Source organism: Triticum urartu, chromosome 1A, assembly GCF_056163025.1.
Source record: "Triticum urartu cultivar PI428250 chromosome 1A, HENAU_Tu73, whole genome shotgun sequence".
Taxonomy (NCBI): domain Eukaryota; kingdom Viridiplantae; phylum Streptophyta; class Magnoliopsida; order Poales; family Poaceae; genus Triticum; species Triticum urartu.
Genome location: NC_141873.1, coordinates 527,802,989 through 527,825,828, shown reverse-complemented (window position 1 = coordinate 527,825,828; position 22,840 = coordinate 527,802,989). Strand labels below are relative to the sequence as shown.

General features: G+C 45.4%; 1 protein-coding gene and 3 pseudogenes across 2 annotated transcripts in view; all 4 read left to right on the top strand.

Moving 5' to 3' along the window:
* The first annotated feature begins 67 nt into the window (after nt 1–67).
* On the top strand, nt 68–1,112 carry LOC147992228 (3-hydroxyacyl-[acyl-carrier-protein] dehydratase, mitochondrial-like; annotated as a pseudogene).
* Nucleotides 1,113–3,299: 2,187 nt separating this feature from the next.
* LOC147992227 (putative LRR receptor-like serine/threonine-protein kinase At1g05700) lies at nt 3,300–16,275 on the top strand (annotated as a pseudogene).
* Nucleotides 16,276–17,624: 1,349 nt separating this feature from the next.
* The window catches only part of LOC125525400 (senescence-induced receptor-like serine/threonine-protein kinase), a 57,800-nt pseudogene continuing 52,584 nt past the window's right edge, over nt 17,625–22,840 (top strand). The window contains exons 1-9 of the transcript XR_015608743.1: nt 17,625–17,821; nt 17,998–18,553; nt 18,629–18,853; nt 19,278–19,552; nt 19,710–19,848; nt 19,943–20,014; nt 20,101–20,172; nt 20,260–20,340; nt 20,446–20,609. The product of XR_015608743.1 is annotated as a senescence-induced receptor-like serine/threonine-protein kinase (transcript). The remainder of the gene's footprint in view (nt 17,822–17,997; nt 18,554–18,628; nt 18,854–19,277; nt 19,553–19,709; nt 19,849–19,942; nt 20,015–20,100; nt 20,173–20,259; nt 20,341–20,445; nt 20,610–22,840) is intronic.
* Nucleotides 20,845–22,373, top strand: LOC147992226 (receptor-like protein kinase At3g21340; the record flags this gene model as incomplete). The annotated part of the gene is made up of 4 exons (XM_087543039.1): nt 20,845–20,923; nt 21,265–21,333; nt 21,457–21,649; nt 21,790–22,373. Coding segments are annotated over 4 exons (741 nt in total), but the record flags the coding sequence as incomplete, so codon positions are not given.

Below are 22,840 nucleotides of genomic sequence, written 5' to 3'. Positions count from 1 at the left end.
TGCCAAAGTTGTACATGTTACTTTTCTCGGTTAGTTGCAGGGCCGTTGACGGAGGTGGTCAAGCGGCATGGGCGTCGCAATGACCTTTGCCAACTTTGTGGTGTCCCGGAGTTTGGGGCTCGCATCTTCTTCGCCTACCGTGCTGCCCACTACCTTTGGAGCTTTGTCTGTGAGATTCTGGGCCTGAGTGGGAGGCGGTCTTCTTGTCCGCACGGCGGCGACGGCTGCCACCACCAACTCAGATGCGGCTCTGAAGGCAGGCAGGCGATTGTCGCGCTCGCGCCGGCGGCGGTTCAGGGAGGACGACATGGCGGCCTACGCGGGGGTGAGCGGTGACCGCAACCCCGTTCATCCTGGATGACGCCTTCGTGCGCGGGGCGAGTGGGTTCCAGTGCGGCCGCATGATGCACGGCATGCTCGTCGCCTCCCTCTTCCCCGCCCTCACCGCCTCCAACTTCGTACACTCTCTCTCTCCCTGTCTTTGGCATTCCGTTGAACAGGTGTTTTGCGTGGCGGGTCGATGGGAGCCCGCCTGATTTGACCGGTGCTTCTTCGTGTTGATGCAGCCTGGGGCCGTGTACATGAGCCAGTCGTTCAAGTTCACGGCGCCGGTGTACGTCGGAGACGAGGTGGTCGCGCAGCTGCAGGCGCTCCATATCAAGGCCGCCGACGCAAGGCACATGTAGTACTACTAGCACCAATTTGCATCTCGTCTTCTTTCTTGCCTTGTTCTTGCTGACAACTAATGGTAATATCTGTTCGGCAGCGTCAAGTTCGCCACCAAGTGCTTCACGGACGATGAGGAGACTCTGGCCATTGACGGCGAGGCCATGGCTTTTCTGCCCACGCTGCAGCTCAGTACAGAGGCGATGGAGTGACATGTTTGTTCATTTGACGCTACCGAAGCAGATGCTACGATCGATCAATTTGGAATGGGGTGATTCTTATCTCATGATGAACCATTTCGCCTTCACAAAAGCTTGAGGCCTTGGGGACATTAGACTGCAATTTTGTTTGTCATGTATATAGTATTGTACCTTGCAGTTTTCCTGTAATGTTATGATTGACAGCAAGAGCAATGATCACTTCAACTTTCTGAGGAAATGAGCACATTCAATGGGCTGGTTGATCATTCTGACTGATCGGAAGAAGCTGCTGCAGCAATCATTGTGCTTGTGATCAGGACATATTGTACATGTTTCCATCAGACTACACACAAATCTGTCCTTGGGTCTTCTGTAAGGGTGGAAAACCCTATTGGTAAATAAATTAATTCGTATGAGTAGCATATCATTTTCGAATCATATCACTAAGGGCATGCATGACCAATGCATAACTCTAGGGTGATGCCGGGCAGGCCATGTAGGATCGGATATCAGGGTGTACCGGGATTCTTGTCAGGAGGCGGGTGCTTGGGAAAAAAAAGTGTGGTCCGATGCATAGAACTGAAAAAGTTGAAGTGGAGAGTAGAGATTCATGTGTAGTGAGAGTCTACTTTCTATTCTTTGATGAGGCCTACTAGTAGTAGCTTGCGTTGAAAAGAAAAAATCAATATAAATACCTCAAGCTACTTTTTGTCAGGGGGCATATGCCCCCATTGTACATGCCCTAAGTTGGAATGTAGTTATAACATGCCTATGTTAGCTATATGGACAAGATAAATTAAAGATTTCTACTTGCATATATCCTGCAGATATTTGTGCTCTCACTATCTTCAACCCTGACTAGAGGGTGTCGACACTAGGAGCATGCAATATTTGTATTCCGATGGATGGATGGACATATTATTTGTTTGCATCAACTTGTGGCACCACCGCCACATTAACAAGGCAAACAAGTATTAATCTTGATAAACCATAAATCTTACGATTACTTAGAAACCTAATATAATATACCAGCAACAGTTCTTAAATTTCCAATGTGAAGGGTATGATTAAAGTTCTGGCATTTCTCATGCGATAATTTACAGCTGGTAGTTCCGTGAGAGCAATGTTATTTTAATTACAGTAACTGGTTCCAGTAACGGTAGTTTTTTTTAGGGATACGGGAGCTTCACGTGGCTTGCGTAATGTATCAGGTTTTTTTTCCTTAGTGGATGTTACCATCAGTTTGTTTACCACATTAGCCCAGGGCCAGTCCTGAGATTTTCGGGGCCCGGGGCGAAACTAAAATTCGGGGCCCTTTAATATAACATCAATAGTTACTATTACCAATAAATTTTTTAAATGCATTCAAAATCAATATTTATATCAAATAACTTATATGAATTACCTTCAAAATGTCTTCTAATTCTCGATGCAAATCTATTTTGAGGGGGGTTGATGTCAATCTCAAGCATTAACTTATTTCCGAGTTACCAATATTACTCTTAAAATTCTGTAAATAGCTTCTCTCCGTGATTCTATAACACTTAGTAGCAAAGCTAGGAACACAGCAGGACTAACTTAATGCATTGAGAAGTTCTCTAATTGCAATAAAAAATGTTATAGTAGAAAGTATATATTTGGCGCTAACATACTTGTTATATAGTCTACTCGAGAACCAAAAATAGACAAGGTTGAAGGTATAAAGGCAAATTCATAAATAAATATCATAACCAGATCTAGTTAAGTTCTCTCAATGGTTTTAGATGACTTAAATATGCAACTATTGTAACCGTGAAAGCACGGCAAAATGATGTTCTCTTCATTCTTTGTAAAGATGACTTCCTACCATCCTAATTACTTCCATTTTGCGAGGGGAATCTTTGCCATGAGTTCTAGATAACAATTCAATCATTAGAACGCTAGTCATCTTGTATCCATTCATTCGAAGGGATGAAAATTAGTAAACAAACCTTGGCGGAAGCATGTGCAGGCTGCAGACGAGAGGAGAAGCTAATTGTGGGCAGGATCACAGCAGTGGAACCCAGATTGAGGGAAGCCAGACGGGGTCGTGTACTCCTGTGTTTGCAGCGGATCGACGAACTTCAGTATGCAGGGTCTGGAAACCTCACGTGGCGGCGTGCGATGGGAACATCGGATTAGGGCTTTTGGATTAGACGGCCTGCTTTTCCGCTGTGTTCCTTTACATTCCCTACGCACAACTACGAGGGCAGTACAAAGCGATACAGATACAATCTCGGCCGTGCACTCTTGCGTCTACTTCAGCACTATCGATCGATCGGGCTGTGCCCTCGCCTGTACACCAGTCTCGAGAAGTTCATGGGCTGGCCTGCGTACTTGGTCGGGAGGGGGCCCCTGGATGTTGGGGGCCCGGGGCGGCCGCCCCCCCGCCCCCCCCTCAGGGCCGGCCCGCGTGTTGTAAGACATTGACCACTTGAGGTCATGTTCGTAAGCGATGCGGTACTAGAGCAACTCCAACGATGGAAGAGAGCAAGCTCGTCTATGCGCGAGTGCGTGGATTTCTGCTACTGAATTCAATATGCGGGCCTGTAGTATCGTTGGTTACAACCAGTACCGTATTGATGTGTACCACTACAATACGTGCTCTAACTATGTTTGACTATGGTACAACCACGTTCAAATCTCCGCACCATTGGACCGTAGCGAGCTATCCGGTAGAAACCGGTTCCGCTAGAATTTCTTTTCGCTCTCGGCAACACACCGTGCAAACTTCCTCTTGCGTCGTCAGGCGTACGTGGTCAATCATGGTGGTGTTGACGTGATCAGCTGATCATTATTAAGCTCCCTCGCTCGCTCGCTAGTGGACCGAGTTGGCTTTGTTAGTCGTCTATCTAGGATTCTAGATCTTCTTAGTTTACGTCTGGGCATATACACTGAAGCATTGGACGCCTAAAGTCAAATGCAAATGCATGTTACGCTCCACTAACTGCCCTTGCATGTGCAATGGAGCAATCACCGGCGGCAAGTCGTCCATGGCTGCTGCTTCTCTGCCTCGCCGTCGCCGCCACCGGCGGCGTACTCCAGGCTCGCGCCCAGCTTGACAGCAAAGGTATGCTCAAAACTTCAGCACCCTTTACTATGGCCGCACGCACGCGCCATTAACGGCTGCATGTAATGTACGTATTGCAGGTTTCATAAGCGTAGACTGCGGACTACCGGGGAAAAGGCGAGCTACGTGGACGGCGGCACCAAGCTATCATACGTCTCCGACGCCGGGTTCATCGATGATACCGCCGGCGCCAACCACAACATCTCGGGCCAGTACATTCGACCGCAGCTCTCGCGGCGCTACCACGACGTGCGCAGCTTCCCTGATGGCACGCGCAACTGCTACACACTCCGGTCCCTCGTGTCCGGTCGCAAGTACCTCGTCCGCGCGGCCTTCATGTACGGCGACTACGACGGCCTCGGCAGGCTGCCGGTCTTCGACCTCCACCTCGGCGTCAACTACTGGCACACCGTCAACGTCTCGACGCCCGGAATCGAAGTGACGGCGGAGGCCATCGTGGTCGTTCCGGACAACTTCGTGCAGGTCTGCCTGGTGAACACCGGCGCTGGAACGCCGTTTGTCTCCACGCTAGAGCTGAGGCCGCTGAAGATGAAGTTCTACCCGCAGGCGAACCTGACGCAGGGCCTCGTCCTCGACGTCAGGCTCAACGCCGGCCCGACAGGTGCGACCGACATCGTCAGGTGAGCAAAAAATCTTGATCTGCTTAATTTCCTCTCCAAAGTATACCAATCAGTCACAAGCGTGGTTGACCACTTGACCATCAGGTACCCAGAAGATCCGCATGACCGAGTATGGCTCCCTTGGGTCACTGCGAGAGAGTGGAAAGAAATATCGACGACGAAGCAGGTGGACAGTGCCGACGACGACTACGAGGTGCCGTCGGCGGTAATGCAGACGGCGTTCATACCGCTCAATGCCTCCATGGACCTCGAGTTCACGTGGGACCCCAATCCTCGACCTCACGATCCTTCGCCGGGATACTTCATGATCATGCATTTCTCCGAGCTGCAGCTCCTTCCAAGCGACACCCTGCGCCAGTTTGACATCAACATCAACGGCGTGAGGTTGTCCGAAGACATTAGGCTATTCTACCTTGGTGTCGTGTAATTGTCACGGCAGATGTCTTTAGTGTCAGAACTTAGTCGCGAGGCCAACGCATCTATGTGATAGCTTGAGAGGGGTTGAGCGGGACGAGAGACGCAATGTTTTACCCAGGTTCGGCCCCTCACGATGAAGGTAAAAGCCTACATCCTGCTTTATTGATATTGATGATGATGATCACGGTTACAAGAGTGCTCTATCTTGAGAGTTATTGTCTAAACCTAACTTGTCCAACTTGTGAAACTTGTGAATCTTGTCCCCTTTTGGAGAGCCCTGCCCCTCCTTATATGTTGGAGGGGTGGGTTACATGTGTAGTCCTATTAGGATTAGGACTAGTCTATCTCTAATACAAACCGGATACAAGTCCTGGTCTTAACTCCTTGTAAGGTAAATATTCCTCATGCCTTTCCTCTTGAACCGGCCCACCATTAAACGTGAACCGGCCTTCTGGGTCTTGGGCCTTGTCATTCGTCTGTCCCGCACGCCGGATCACTAGTGAGTCATAATGACCAGGTGAGTTGCTTGTAAACCGCCAGGTCAGGGCGGGTCGCCAGTAACTCGCCAAGTGTCAGCGGGGTCTTCAGATAATCCGCCAAGTCCGGCCGGGTTAACTTTCGGCCGGTTTACACCGCGGGGTATATCTCCGACATTAGCCCCCAAGTTTAGCTTGGATTTATTCATGGTAAACTTATGCTGCAAAATAAACACAAAAACAAATTTGACAGGTTATGCTCCGGGTTAAGAATTTTTGTAAACCGGTACCTGATCATCCTTAAGTCCTTGTTATTTCCTCCTTCTGGGAAATCCGGGTCAACAGACCAGCTTCATAATCAATTTGCCGACATTGGTTTGTCACAGAGAAATATTGTGAAGAATAACTCCTTTGACTCAGCTCCCAAAGCGCCGGTTTAAGAAATATGGGTCTTGAAATACTTATCTGATATTCAGCCGGTTTGAAGATGTAAAACTTGCCGGTTTAATATTACCAAAATGGCCGGTTTATAAATATTGATGGCGTCGGGTCATAATTGTTGTCGACACCGGGTCATGTAATTAATCTTCCTGATTTGCTCAAAACTGATAAAATGAAGATGTTCCTCCTTTATATGCATAATACCTGTAGCCCCCAAGTCTTAAGAGGAGAACATAGTGATAACTTAAGACTTGCTCCAATAAGTGTTTCAACCTTGAAGAAATCCGATTAGTTCATCTCAATCATATAAGCTGAATACTCCATATATGTAGCCCCCAAGTGTCGGGTTGTCATGCTTGCAGCAACTTGGGACATGTAATTTGCTTATAAAAGCTTCAATCAGTGTAACCCCCAAGGGCCGGGTCATTATGCAATAATGAGCAGGGACTTTGTAAATATAAGCATGTAGATTTTAGTAGTGATGTGTAGTCCCCAAGGGCCGGCTTTAGTAAGATAATACTTGAACCGGGACTTGATATATACTTCAATGAAAATAACATCTTATAATGTAGCTTCCATCGTAGGGCTTGAACCCACGTCCATAAGGTTAAGAGTTTTGTGCTTTACCAACTGAGCAGTGGATCCTTCAATATTTATGGATGAAAACTTGTGTACCTTGAATTGTTGACAGGAGCAATTGGTAGCCCCCAAGGGCCGGCTCATTATAATATGATGAGTCGGGTTTTCAATAAGACTAGTAAAAATGATTTTGCATTAGGCCCCAAGTGTCATGGTGTTGGGTTTCGTAGTAATTTCAAAAAAATTCCTACGCACACGCAAGATCATGGTGATGCATAGCAACGAGAGGGGGAGAGTGTGATCTACGTACCCTTGTAGATCGACAACGGAAGCGTTAACTTGGTTGATGTAGTCGTACATCTCCACGGCCCGACCGATCAAGCACCGAAACTACGGCACTCCGAGTTCTAGCACACGTTCAGCTCGATGACGATCCCCGGACTCCGATCCAGCAAAGTGTCGGGGAAGAGTTCCGTCAGCACGAGGCGTGGTGACGATCTTGATGTTCTACCGTCGCAGGGCTTCGCCTAAGCACCGCTACAATATTATCGAGGACTATGGTGGAAGGAGGCACCGCACACGGCTAAGAATATGATCACGTGGATCAACTTGTGTCTCTAGGGGTGCCCCTTGCCTCCGTATATAAAGGCTCAAAGGGGGGGCTGGCCGGCCAAGAGGAGGCGCGCCAGGAGGAGTCCTACTCCCTCCGGGAGTAGGACTCCCCCCTTTCCTAGTTGGAATAGGATTCGCGGAGGGGGGAAAAGAGGAGAGAGAGGAGGAAGGGGGGCCGGCCCCCTCTCCTTGTCCTATTCGGACCAAGGGGGGGAGGGGCGCGCGGCCCATCTATGGCCACCTCTCCTCTCTTCCACTAAGGCCCACTAAGGCCCATATACCTCCCGGGGGGTTCTGGTAACCTCCCAGTACTTCGGTAAAATCCCGATTTCACTCGGAATACTTCTGATATCCAAACATAGGCTTCCAATATATCAATCTTTATGTATCGACCATTTCGAGACTCCTCGTCATGTCCGTGATCACATCCGGGACTCCGAACAAACTTCGGTACATCAAAATGTATAAACTCATAATATAACTGTCATCGTAACCTTAAGCGTGCGGACCCTACGGGTTCGAGAACAATGTAGAAATGACCGAGACACGTCTCCGGTCAATAACCAATAGCGGAACCTGGATGCTCATATTGGCTCCTACATATTCTACGAAGATCTTTTATCGGTCAGACCGCATAACAACATACGTTGTTCCCTTTGTCACCGGTATGTTACTTGCCCGAGATTCATTCGTCGGTATCCCATACCTAGTTCAATCTCGTTACCGGCAAGTCTCTTTACTCGTTCCGTAATACATCATCCCGCAACTAACTCATTAGTTGCAATGCTTCAGTGATGTGCATTACCGAGAGGGCCCAGAGATACCTCTCCGACAATCGGAGTGACAAATCCTAATCTCGAAATACGCCAACCCAACATGTACCTTTGGAGACACCTGTAGAGCACCTTTATAATCACCCAGTTACGTTGTGACGTTTGGTAGCACACAAAGTGTTCCTCCGGCAAACGGGAGTTGCATAATCTCATAGTCATAGGAACATGTATAAGTCATGAAGAAAGCAATAGCAACATACTAAACGATCGGGTGCTAAGCTAATGGAATGGGTCATGTCAATCAGATCATTCAACTAATGATGTGATCCCGTTAATCAAATGACAATTCTTTGTCCATGGTTAGGAAACATAATCATCTTTGATTAACGAGCTAGTCAAGTAGAGGCATACTAGTGACACTCTGTTTGTCTATGTATTCACACATGTATTATGTTTCCGGTTAATACAATTCTAGCATGAATAATAAACTTTTATCATGATATAAGGAAATAAATAATAACTTTATTATTGCCTCAAGGGCATATTTCCTTCACATGGTGCATGCTTGCAGCGACATGAGACTTGCATGTAATCTCAATTTGAATAATGTAGCCCCCAAGTGCCGGGTTGTAAGCCTGCAACGACTCGGGACTATTCCTTTCATTGTAGAAGAAATCATATCCTTTGATAAAATAATAGCCATTGCGCTAAAGCGACTTTGAAAACTCGATAATACCGGTTATTAATAACCATAAAAATCCAGCCATGTTGGCTATTCAAGATCATATAATCCGGTGAAAACCTTATTCATTCAATATCATAATGAAAATTCAGCCAAGTTTGGCTATTTGAATAATATAACCCAATGATTTATAAGCGCATGATTCCAATGGCGCAATCCAAATATATATATACTGGCGACTTATAGTCCAAAGCTAGGCCGGTTTAACAAACCCGTTTCTGCATACAACAAGTTTAAAGTGTCCTGGCGGTTTACCGCCGGACGGGTCATAATGCCCAACATATAACCCGGGTTTATAACCAAGGCTGCACTTAAGAATAATCAAATATGAAATATATCATACCTGTGACATTGAATCACATTGTTAGCTTTACCAACTTTTTGTAGTAAGGGTGATAACCCAAATCTTGAGTACTGATAACTCCTTCCATATTGTGCCAGTTTATGATAAAACCGTGCCGGGCTGTGAAAAACACCAGTTTACTCCATAATAGGATGGTAACAGGAAATCAAACCGGGCAGATAGTCTCCGGATTAAGATTTGACCGCGTTCCGTCAATTTGTAATTGACAGTTTGGGCCGGTTTAAAACTTTGTCGGTTTAAAAATGCAACAAGAATAAAAGAAACAGTTATCAAGGAAAATATTGAAGCAAAGGCAATGATAAAACCATTTGCAAAAAGAGGCTTATTTGAGCTGATCAGATGGCGTTACCATGGTCAGACACGACCAAGCTCCCGATAGGTGTAGCTATGGTTCAAGTCAGCCAGGTCCCCAAATGAAACCGTGGCATTTATGCCGATCAAGTGGCATGGCAATGGTTCGGGTTCGACCAAGCCCCCAAGTGATTCTGTGGCCTTAGGCCGATCAAGAGGCATGACTGATTCAGACGTGACCAAGTCCCCAAGTGATCTGATGGCTCTCGCCTATCAAGAGGTGTTGCATTGGTTCGGACACGACCAAGCCCTCAAGTGATATAACATGATGCTTTTGAAAAGCTAACTCAAGGGGTAAACCGGAGGCCGCTTTAGAACAACTCCGTGTAACCACACATGATGTAAAAGAACAGAGACCCCGCTTTATGAAGCAGAAGCCCCCATGTGATGAATAATATGTCAGGCCAGTAAGGCGGGATACCCATTCTTGAACCGTGCATCATGGCAGCAGGTCCTCCTTGGCAATTTTTAACTTTTTTGCAAGAGATAAATTCTTCTTGAACCGGGATCTTGAACCGGATATTGAAAGCTTCAAAGCTTTGTGGGAGACATCTTTCCCTTAAACCGGATTTCAAACCGGAATCTTCACTTTTAGCCGGAAATTTTCTGACGGCCTTTAAACTCGAACTTGCGAGAAGTTAATTCCTTTTTGAACCGGAAATTCTTAAACCGGATTTGAGAGCTTCAGAGCTTTGTCGGAGAACAAATTTCCCTTGTACTGGATTGTAAACCGGATATTTGAGAGCTGCAGTCAGACTGACTTCCCTTGAGCCGGATTTTAAACCGGAATCTTTTCTGGATCCTCTTCGTTGAGCCAGGATTTTGTAACTGTCATATACTTTCTAAACCGGAAATTTTCTGACGGCCTTTAAACTTTCATCAATATAACAGTAGCCTCCGGGACCGGGTTATCCTTTCCTCCATCGTCCTGGGGTTCTTAAATTTGCTGAAACTGGCAAGATTCACTGAGTCATGTCATCGTAGCCCCCGAGTCTCAAAGGTGACTCGAGGAGTTGGCTTGAGACTCTCCATATTTGACCGTGATATAAACCGGCACAACTTATATATCATTGGCGTTGATAGCACGATGTGAATCCATAGAAGGTTGAGGTGACTGCGGCGGGTTGCAAATGATCCCATATGAGCCGTGTCAGCAACTCGGCCAATGGTTTCTTCCAACCGGCGATTTGAAGTTAATCAAAACTATAGTAGCGGCGACTTGTGCGCCTGCCCATTGAACCATCCAGTGCAAATGGCGGTTTGATGATAATTTGTCTCCAATTTGAAAGAAAACCGGGCTACCCAAGCTGTGACTTGCTCATACCCAATAAACAGCTCATGCAGACAGGTGCAGCCCGGTATGTTGATGTAGACCAGGTTGCGAGAGACAGACGACAAAAGCGACCGCAACATCAGAGGCAGCTCGGATAGATGAATCGGCCGCGGCATTGTAAACCGGTGCGGACGGGGAAGATCGGCACCGGTGTCGTAAACCGGCACGGACGGGCGAGTTAATCGCAGGCGTGGTCCTGGCAAGCTGATGTAAACCCACGGTATAGACCACGTTTACAATGAATAATTATCCTGTATATCAAAAAGTACAGCCCAAAGTAATTGTTCTTTTGACAAAAAACAATACGTTTCATAAATGGATTTAGATAGATGTCACCTGATACGTTAGGCCGTAATTTATCCGCCGCTGTGAAGCTAAAATCAACTACAGATAAGTCACCTGCAGGAGCAAACGGATGAACCGGCCGCGGCGTTTGTAAGCCGGTGCGAACGGGCGAGTTGGCCGTGGCGTGGTAAGCCGGTGCGGACGGACGAGTTGGCCCCGACGCTGATGAAGCGGGGGACGGCGACTTGCCCATGTAGCCGTCCAGCAGCATGGCATGGACCAACCCTCGTAATATTATGCAATGCCGGTAGGCTGGCTTGTCGCAGGTACCACGAGGCACATAGTACGCCGCGCTCCCGTCAGTCTCCATGATTTGATTGATGTGACTCTGAATCACTGATCCGTTTTGCAGCAGCACACTGCTCCTGGACCGCGGCGGCACCCACGGGTCAATGCTAGTGGGGTCAACGGAAGCAGAGGCAACCCAGCGCGCGCCGGTTCAATGCACAGCAGCGGCGACAGTAGGGCCCTGGCCGGCTTACAGCGAAGGTGAGACCGCTCACGACGAGGACGATTTGATGCAGCGGACAGACTTTGACAGTGGTGTCTCTCTGAACAGTAATGGTGGATATGCATGGTACTCTCGAGCCGCTGCTGAGCTTGCTTCATTCGTATATACAAGAAAAAACGTGGCCGCAATGGCAGAGGCGACACGGCCGCCCAGGTGGCAAATCCGGCTCCCTTGACAGCTCTTGCTTTCCATATTTCTATCTTCCTCAATCCGTGTGTGTGTGTCAGGCAATTGTACGAGAGAATAAAACAGATCCAATAGTATCAATAATACTAATCTGATCTTCATTAGGTACTAGTGGAAGTACTTTTAGAGTTGATTTGTCCTCCACGCTCAAAATAGCAGGAGCAACAGTTGATTCCCTCGGGACTTGCAGCTTGAGATCTACGTGGAGCAGCAATATTCCGGCCGATTGGACTGCTTCTTGTCGATATAGTAGCAATCGGACCCGGCCACTGATCTTGCAGCGGAAATTGCTAATAGCTTCGGTTAACTGCAGTAGTATTTTGGCTTCGGCGGAAAAAAATCTCCTCTCGATCTCGGCGAGTTATGGTAGTTGCACTGATGCAACCCTAATTTCCTCTGGGTCTTAAATATTGAATACGCCGTTTTGACCAATTGACAGGTCTTGACGGATTGGTACTGCTGCCTCCGTTTAGACCATAAGTTGTACGTACAGATATGATCTGCGGTGAAAAAACTCCTTCGCCTCAGGAACGTGCTCCAAAATTTGATCTGGCGTCGGATCGTCGGATCACAAGCACATGCCGTGCCGCGCCATGCAACCCTAACTTTTGATGTAAATCTTTTCCAAACCGGCTCTTCTTCATCGAAAAAATTGCGAACTTCTCGATCCATGAGAAAGATCCCTCCAAGAACTCAACATCACCGTGCGTAGGCCCCACGGTGGGCGCCAACTGTCGTGGAATTGTCACGGCAGATGTCCTTAGTGTCAGGACTTAGTCGCGAGGCCAACGCATCTATGTGATAGCTTGGGAGGGGTTGAGCGGGACGAGAGACGCGATGTTTTACCCAGGTTCGGCCCCTCACGGTGGAGGTAAAAGCCTACATCCTGCTTCATTGATATTGATGATGATGATCACGGTTACAAGAGTGCTCTATCTTGGGAGCTATTGCCTAAACCTAACTTGTTCAACTTGTGGAACTTGTGAATCTTGTCCCCTTTTGGAGAGCCCTGTCCCTCCTTATATATGTTGGAGGGGCGGGTTACATGTGTAGTCCTATTATGATTAGGATTAGCCTATCTCTAATACAAACCGGATACAAGTCCTGGTCTTAACTCCTTGTAAGGTAAATATTCTTCATGCCTTTCCTCTTGAACCGGCCCACCATTAAACATAAACCGGCCTTCTGGGTCTTGGCCCTTGTCATCCGTCTGTCCCGCATGCCGGATCACCAGTGAGTCATAATGACCAGGTGGGTTGCTTGTAAACCGCCAGGTCAGGGCGGGTCGCCAGTAACTCGCCAAGTGTCAGCGGGGTCTTCAGATAATCCGCCAAGTCCGGCCGGGTTAACTTCCGGCCGGTTTACACCGCGGGGTATATCCCCGACACTTGGGGTCGGTGTCATCTACAATGAAAAGCCCTATCGGGACAGTAACTACAACATCTCCATCAACGCCACCGCCAACTCGACATTGCCGCCAATCCTCAACGCCCTCGAGTTGTTCTCCATCATGTCGATGACAAACTTTGGCACGGACTCCGGGGACGGTACGTACATATGCAAACAAATGACACAAGCATATGAGTTAGCTGATGCTTTCCTCCTTGCCAAATTGGAATGCATACGATTTTTTATATAGAAAACAAACATTTAAATCAAATGGTATTGTAAATGTTGATATGTTTTATTAACTTGGTCCACGTCTACAAAGTTTCACACTGAAAAAATTATATGCACTATAGAGCAAGGATGGGTGTTTATTAAGCTGTTAATAATATGGGGTTAAGTCGCTTGTGCTACTAAAAGAATGGGTGTGGTTAACTGTAGTATCTGCCATCACGACGATCAAGGCGAAGTATCATGTGCTGAAAAACTGGATGGGTGACCCGTGCTCTCCCAAGATTATGGCCTGGGAAAAGTTGATGTGCAGCTACGACATTGTCACCCGTCCAAGGATCAGAAGCGTGTCAGTTTTTCAGATCTATACATTATATTGACCTATCACTTATGTTTATATATACGAGAAAAGCATGAATTATCGCATGTCAAGGTTATTATATGCAGTCAAATTGATCCAATTGATATTTGCTCTCTGTAGAAACCTGTCTTCCAGTGGTCTGAATGGTGACATATCATCGTCTTTCGCGAATCTAAAGGCTCTCCAGTACTTGTATGTTCAGAGTTTGGGTCTCTTTGGCCTTCGTTTGTAGTTTAAAGAGATGAAATACGGTAAAAGGAATATTGATACAAGTCCATATCTTGCACTCTGCTTGTAGGGATCTGTCAAACAACAATTTGACAGGCACAATTCCAGATACTCTTTCACAATTACCTTTGTTGAAGATTTTGTAAGTCTGGCAACTACTGTTCAATTGTGCTTTTTTTTCCTTACATTACTCCCACTCCTGCAAATTATATTTTTTTCCTTCAGAGATTTGTCAGGAAATCAGCTCAGTGGCTCGATTCCCTCCGGATATCTCAAAAGAATTCAAGATGGCTCCCTAAATCTAAGGTTGTTAATTTACCCATAAATTATCCCGATTCTTCTTGCATGATACTTGATGAATTTCATTGATTAATTTTTTAATATTGTTTAGTAGATATGGCAACAACTCAAACCTTTGCACCAATGCCAATTCATGTCGACCTGCTAAAATGAAGAGCAAGCTGCCCATATACATTGGTGCCCCTGCAGTCGTCATTGTGGTGATAGTATCAGTGGCACTAACACTCTTTTGCTTGTTGAGACGAAAAAATCCAGGTGAGACTTTGGCATATGAGCCAATCAATTATTGGTATATGTTTCCACATCAAATAGTACTAATGTTAATCATTAAATTCCCCACATACAAAAAGGATTAATGAAAAACTCCGTAAAGCCACAAAATGAAACGAGAAACGATGGGGACACATCACTTGGACTTGAGACTCGTCAATTCACGTACAATGAACTTGAGAGGATAACGAACAACCTTCAACAAGTGTTGGGAAAGGGAGGATTCGGTTATGTCTATGATGGCTTCCTGGAGGATGGCACTCAGGTGGCGGTAAAGATACGGTCTGAGTCTTCCAACCAAGGTGACAAGGAATTCCTAGCAGAGGTACAATTTATTATCTCACTGCACTTGCATTCCTCCTTGTCGTTTAATTCACTTATATTTCGAAGTCCTTATATTGCTTTAAATGTAAAATATAAAATATCAAGGTACATTTAACATAGTTTACTTTGTTTAAAAAATTTAAGTTTCTTGACATAGATTTTTACTATAAAACGATATCTATGAACTCATGTCTTCATCCCTACTTGTTCAGGTTCAAATTTTAACCCGGATTCATCACAAGAACCTTGTCTCCTTGATTGGTTTCTGCAAGGATGGGGAGCACATGGCACTTGTTTACGAGTTCATGTCAGAGGGAACTCTGCAAGATCACATTGTAGGTACGCAAGTTGTTTAACGAAATATATTCAGCTGCTAGAAGGTGACTGGTGTAGCGTAAAGCACTGTGAGCTGATAGAGTGTACATGTTGTTTATCTATTGAATCGTCTGAATAACTGATTGGTCACAATGTCGGCCTGTATGTAGGAGGAGACCGTAACGCAAGATGCTTAACCTGGAGACAGAGACTTAAAATTGCAGTTGAATCCGCACAAGGCAAACACTTATATTGCACCTTTTGTTTCTTTATCGAAAAAAGCACTTAAATGCATAGTCGGCAACTACATTTGCCAAATGATTGTTTTTTTAATCCTCAGTGTTCATATACAGGACTGGAGTACCTACATAAGGGGTGCAATCCACCTTTGATTCACAGGGATGTGAAGGCCACGAACATCTTATTGAACACGAGGTTGGAGGCCAAGATCGCTGATTTTGGATTATCGAAAGCTTTCAATCGCGACAATGAAAGCCAGGTGTCCACAAATGTGATCGTTGGCACACGCGGATATATGGATCCAGAGTAAGCCAACTCCTTCCACCATGCTCCAAAATCTTTCTATAGCGTTCCGTGCTCTGAGTATTTGGTGGAGCTGAAACATTTGCTTAGGTACCAGACAACAGGGAGGCCGACAACCAAGAGTGATGTGTATAGCTTTGGCGTCGTGCTATTGGTGCTTGTCACGGGAAAGCCGCCCACCTTGCATAACCCACGAATCATCGGCATCATTGAGTGGGTGCAACAACGGTTATCGAAAGGCAACATCGAAGGCGTGGTGGATGTGCGCATGCACGGTGACCACGACATCAATAGTATGTGGAAGGCCGCTGATATCGCCCTCAAGTGCACTGCACATGCGTCGGTGCGGCGCCCCAACATGACCGATGTTGTGCTGCAACTACAGGAGTGCCCCAAGCTAGAGGAGGACCACATCGGCAGCAACTCCAACAACAACTTCTACACTGGCATCAGCAGTAACGACCTAAGCATGAGAAATGATTCTTACCCTACTAACCAGTCCACGAATGTGAGCCAGAGCAGCACTTCATTTGAAAAAGAACATAATTTTGGGAGGGTGCCAACAATTGACAACGGTCCTGCTGCCCGATAAGCAAGACTTTGTTGATCATGTACCGACGCCAACTGGTTATCTATGTTGGAGTTGCCGTGTGAAATCATTGCAATCATTTTCTTTGTGGTATCTCCGTGTTTATTGATGTTATGTGACCAAGTTTTCCACCAAAAATTGTATATTAAACCAGTAACTTATTGAATTGCTAAATCTAATTATAGACTTTCCTGAAATCAAAGTCAAAAAATACAAATTGTGATCTTGATTGTGTGTTGATCGAATTTCTTCTTGTAGATATACTATTAACTTAACCCCTTGTTTCGATATCTCGCAGTTGGATAACCACCGGATAAGAGCTAGCTTTATTAAGCGAAGCTTTTTCTGCCAATATGGTGATCTTCTTCTCCTTCTCCTTCTCCACAGACAAAGCTAATTTACATATCTTCACCAACTCATTTCTAAGAACAGTTTCAACTCTCTCAACGGAACATTCTAAATTATCAGTAACATCTCAACCAAAAGAATACATGTATATTGGCATTGTAAATTTTGATTGCTGTATATACAAGAGCACAAGCTCACCGGACAAGAAATTGCCACCTTGCAATAACCAACAAAGAGCAAATTACATGTAGCAGGTAATCAACGACAGAGTTGACGAGGGATCGACTCGGGACTCCGGAGTAAACAGTTACCCCGTAAGAGCTGATTAAAGGGCGCCCAATTGAGTAAATTGGCGTCCTAGCCGGCCGGATTGCCTCTACTTGTTGTGTGTCTCAAGCATGGTCCCAAATCAATTGCATGTGTGCCTCAAGTCTCAACTGCATAGCGTGTCTCGCAAACCAGCCTGTGGTTGAATGGTTAGGAGGGCAGTGGTATCGCCAATCTATCAGGGTTCAAGTCTTAGATTTGTCATTGATGCTCACGTTATTTACAGATTTATTTCAGGCTTCTGAGGTGTTCATAAGTATAGGGTGTCCATGTGTGCATTCATAGGGATGAGTGTATATTTACGTATATGAGCGACTTTGATTGTACTGTGTTAAAAAAACTACATAGCGTGTCTCAGCTACATAGCGTTTGTCAAGTGCATCGTTTACTTCAATTTTCTACTACACAATAAACGAACACAAACGTGCTGACAAACCAACCCTGCATCAAGTCAGTCGTCTACTAAGGCTAAGGCCGCACTAATAATGGTACTAGCTTGCAACCAGCGGCAGCGCGAGACAGTTGACAAACTATACAGCTCTCGATCAAGTCAACTGCACTCTCTAGTCGTCGCCAAACTAGAAGATAATTTTGAGGCTAAGTGGCCATGTGATGTGTCTATTATACCACTGGCAAGCGTGTGAACCTAAGCTTAAGGCTGAGCACATACTGTATATAAATGGATAGTACTATACTTCGTACGTGGAGCATCTTGTGCTAGTTACTTGTTGCTGGGTTGGTGGCATGTGCGCGCGGAGTAGGATGGACCGGCGACCGATGGCTGCCCGTTCGTCGTTGACGCTCCTGCTCAGCCTCGCCGCCGCCGCCGGCGGCGTACTTCAAGTTCGCGGCCAGCGCGCGCCTAGCATCGAAGGTGAGCTTAGAAGTATTATCATATGCATCGAAGGTGAGCTTTGAAGGTGAGTTCACAATTATTACCATCATGGCTGGTTTGTTTCCGCTGGCTAGGAATGTAGCTAGAGCACGTAGTGCGTTTATTGCTTCTTTTGTCAAACCTATATCCGCGCTCACATTGAGCAAATAATGCAGGTTTCATCACCATCGACTGTGGCCTGCCGAAGCATAGTAGCTACGTGAACAACCGCACCAAGATACCCATCACCTCGGACGCCGGCTTCACGGACGCCGGCTACAACCACAACATCTCCACCGAGTACGTGAGGCCTCAGCCCCAACTCTCCAAAAACTACCTCAACGTCCGCAGCTTCCCCGACGCGGTCCGTAGCTGCTACACGCTGCCGTCCCTCGTGCCGGGGTCCAAGTACCTGCTCCGGGCCTTGTTCATGTACGGCAACTACGATGGGCTCGACAAGCTCCCCATCTTCGATCTCTACCTGGGCGTCAACTTTTGGTGGAGGGTGAACATCTCGAGAGCCGAGGAATCGGTATTGGCCGAGGTCATCGCCGTGATCCCGGACGACTCGGTGCAGGTTTGCCTGGTGAACATCGGGTTGGGGACGCCATTTATCTCGGAGCTGGATCTGAGGCCTCTGGAGAACACGCTGTATCGGCAGGCGAACGCGACACAGGGGCTTGTCCTGATCGACAGGCGCAACATGGGCGACACGGGCAACTTCGCCATTAGGTAGGCATACTTACTGGTAGGCCTGGGTGCAGAGAACTGATTGTTCCATTTGGTCCTAACGTGTTCTGTGGTCAGGTACCCGGACGACCCATACGACCGGGCTTGGTTACCGTGGAGCAACCCGAAGCTGTGGCTGGACATCTCAACCAAGGAGAAGGTCCAAGAGAATATCGGCAGCCTCCGCCTCCACGCACCATCTGCCGTGTTGCAGACTGCAGTCACGGCGCTCAACGACTCCGAGTCCAAGACCGTTGAGTTGTCATGGAAGACGGAGCTGGACCACGTCGACCGAATGCTCGGGTACACATTTGTACCACTTTTTTTTAACTCTACACTTATAGTAGATAACAAGTTTTCATATACTACAGTTACACTATAATCCCTCCATTTCAAAATATAAGATAACAAGTTTTCATATACTACAATTACACTATAATCCCTCCATTTCAAAATATAAGGTGTATTAGCTTTTTCAAAAGTCAAACACGTGTTTGTCTGACCAAGTTTTTAGAAAAAAAAAATCAACATTTACAGTAGCAAATTTATGTCATTAGATACATCATGGAAAGTATTTTCATATTTTATTTATTTTGTATTGTAGATGTTGATATTTTATTTTATAATCTTGGTCAAACATTCATAAATTTGACTTGCATGGAAACCAATACATCTTATATTCTAAGATTGAGGGAGGATAAACTAATGAGAGAAACGCCTGCTATAGATGTGTTGCCATCTTGTATTTCGCCGAGCTGCAGATCCTTGCCGGCAATGCCGTTCGCGAGTTCAACACCATTGTCGACGGCGGACCCAACCTCCCGTACAGGCCCGAGTACCTCGTTGGCGACGCCTTGTACAATGCTGAACCCCACAAGTGCTTAAGCCAGTACAACATCACCATGATTGCCACAAAAAACTCAACACTGCCGCCGATCATCAACGCCTTTGAGTATTTCTCCATCATCTCTACAGCCAACGTCGGGACCGACCCTCAGGATGGTAAATATCTGCGGGTCCTTATTAAGTTTCACATATAGGAGATCAATCATCTATGCTGGTTGATTAGTACATTTTCGCGATAATGACAGACCCGCATGATCTCTGATTACTGCACTTCTTAATTTGTCTTGTGTGTTACTGTCGGCAAAAAAAAAAGTTTCTGCCATCAACGCAATCAAGCTTAGCTATCAGATGAAAAGGAATTGGATGGGTGACCCGTGCGCTCCGAAGACTTTTGTGTGGGATGGGTTGACCTGCAGCTATGTTATATCTGGGCGTCCAAGAATCACAAGCATGTAAGTTCAAATTTAACTTGCGACCATGCACAAGAAATCCATTCAAAATGAGGAAATGCACACATGTCGTCTGAACCATTGTGTGATCTTACAGAAATATGTCATCGGGCGTTTTGAAAGGCGAGATATCATCTTATTTCGCTGATCTCAAAGACATCCAATCCTTGTAAGTAGGAAATTTATGTCCATTTTCACAATAATTCTGCTAGGGAATAGGTTCACATAATTGTATGCTTTGCCACCTTATTTCAGGGATCTTTCATACAACAAACTGACAGGATCAATTCCTAATGTTCTTGCACAACTACCCTCTCTCGTGTTGTTGTAAGCGACTTTGAATTATATGCTGTCTTTGATAACTAATATCTGTTTGTTACCAATGTTTTGATGCCAACTTTGTTGTCCATCCAGAGATTTGACAGGTAACCAACTTAATGGATCCATCCCCTCCGGGCTTCTAAAGAGAAGTCAAGATGGCACCCTAACTCTAAGGTTAATCCATCATATCTTACATATATCTGCATGCCATTTAGTTCTCTGATCGTTACTTTGATATTTGCCTGGTCAAAATTGCTAATGGTCTCTTCTTTTTGATAGATACAACAAAAACCCAAACCTTTGCATCAACAAAAACTCTTGCCAGCCAACAAAAGGGGAAAACAATTCTAAGATTGTCGTCTATATTGTTGTTCCGATAGTTGCGGTTGTTGTGATTGGAGCACTTGTAGTACTTCTGATTCTCATAGTGAGAAAAAAGAAAGGTGAAACACATCAATAAAACTACATTAATAGTTCTGCATTACTGCACCAAAGCAAGCAACAATGGGTAATAATAGTTTGGTTCTTGAATTTTGAAGGATATACAAATATCAGCAAACAACAAGACCGTCAACACCTGGACAACCACCGATTCACATAGAAAGAACTAGAGACCATAACAGACAACTTCAAGACAGTGCTTGGTCAAGGAGGGTTTGGAACTGTTTATGATGGCTTCTTGCAGGATGGTACCCAAGTTGCAGTCAAGTTACGGTCTCAATCCTCCAGTCAAGATGTAAGAGAGTTCTTGACAGAGGTAAAGTATTATCAACTGTAACCAGAGCATGGTGTATCGACATATTAGTCAAAAAAAAGAGACATATTAGTCAAGTAAATTTAATAAGCCAATTTTAGAAGCTTTGCCATTTTTCTTCCTATTCTTGCTCAGGCTCAGACAATAACGAAGATCCATCACAAGAATCTTGTACCATTAGTTGGTTATTGCAAGGATGGGATATATTTAGCTCTTGTCTACGAGCATATGTCTGAAGGAAATCTAGAAGATAAACTCAGAGATATTCTAATCCGTCTGTAAGAAGAGCATACGGTATCTCTGTCTCATGTTACACACTACTAATGTCAACCAAACTTTTACAGGAAAGAACGACAAGGATGTATCCTTAACCTGGAGACAGAGGCTCTGCATCGCACTACAATCCGCACAAGGTATACTTTAATCCGGATTATGGTCTTCCTTTCGTTGTTGTCGATCTCTATGCTTTGCTAGAGTTTAACATATGTTGATGTGTGACTGATATATCATCTCTGTCGAATATGATGTGCACACAGGGCTTGAGTATTTGCACAAGTCATGCAGCCCACCCTTCGTGCATCGTGATGTGAAGACATCAAACATCCTACTGAATAAAAATCTTGAGGCCAAAGTAGCTGACTTTGGCTTGATGAAGGCTTTCAGTAAAGAAGATGATACACATATATCTACGGTGCGGGTGATTGGCACAAGAGGCTACCTTGCCCCTGAGTAAACACTAATACCTAACTTATTAATATTTTCGTTGCCTGCTTGCCAACCATTTGGATTAGTATATCTTTGTTTTGACTGACTCAATGAATTGTGATGCAAATGCTTGCATCCCATGCTTATTATATGTACATACACAGGTATGCAGCAGCCTTGCAACTGAATGAAAAGAGCGACACATATAGCTTCGGTGTCGTGTTACTAGAGGTAATCACAGGACAACCCACCATCCTTGAATCTACGGAGGTCATCCATATCGTCCAATGGGCACGACTTCACCTTTCGGGAGGCAACATCGAGGAGGTGGTGGACGGCCGAATGCAAGGCGACTTCAATGTGAATGGCATGTGGAAGGCCGTGGACCTAGCGCTGAAGTGCACCGAGCATGACCCCGCACAACGACCCACAATGGCGGATGTGGCTGCCCAGTTGCAATACTGCCTCGAGTTGGAGAACGAAGATCAAAACAGAGGCGATGCTAAAAATAACTTCCACATAATGAAAGATAGCAGTCGTGACCGTGATCTACCGATGATGTAAGGCTAGGCACCATTTCATTTCACATGATCAATGTTACTTGTTGGTAGGGCGCCAATCATGATCATCAGTCATGCACTCTTGGTGCGTGATAAACATTCGATGTATTATTCACTAGGGATTTTTCTACATTAATCCCAAACTTGTTCTTTGGTGACACTAAAAGATTTTATGTTTCATTTTGACCCATCTTCATCGAACCTAGTCCTAAACTGAGAGAAGTGCCTTCTCATGGTGAACGAAAGTATGTTTCTTGGTCATAAAATTTTTGAAAGAGATATTGATGTTGATAGAGCTAAGATTGAAGCTATAGAAAAGTTTCCATGATCACTATGTACAAACCACATGTAAATTTTAATTTTGAGTGGTACTTCTGTTTTCCAAATGTGTTTTGAAGCAAAGTCAACGTTATTTGTTGGGACGGCGCCAACCATGATCACTAGTCATGCACTCTTGGTGCATGATAAACATTCATGTATTATTTTCTCAAATTAAGGATTTTCTACATTGATTCCGCAGTTCTTTGTTTGACACTAAAGGTTTGCGATTTCACATTCGACATTTTCCATTGAACATGTTTTATTTCTTGGAGTTGTCGTTAGCTCAAACATTATTTCATGAGTGCTCAAACATGTTTAATTGATTCATGACCTA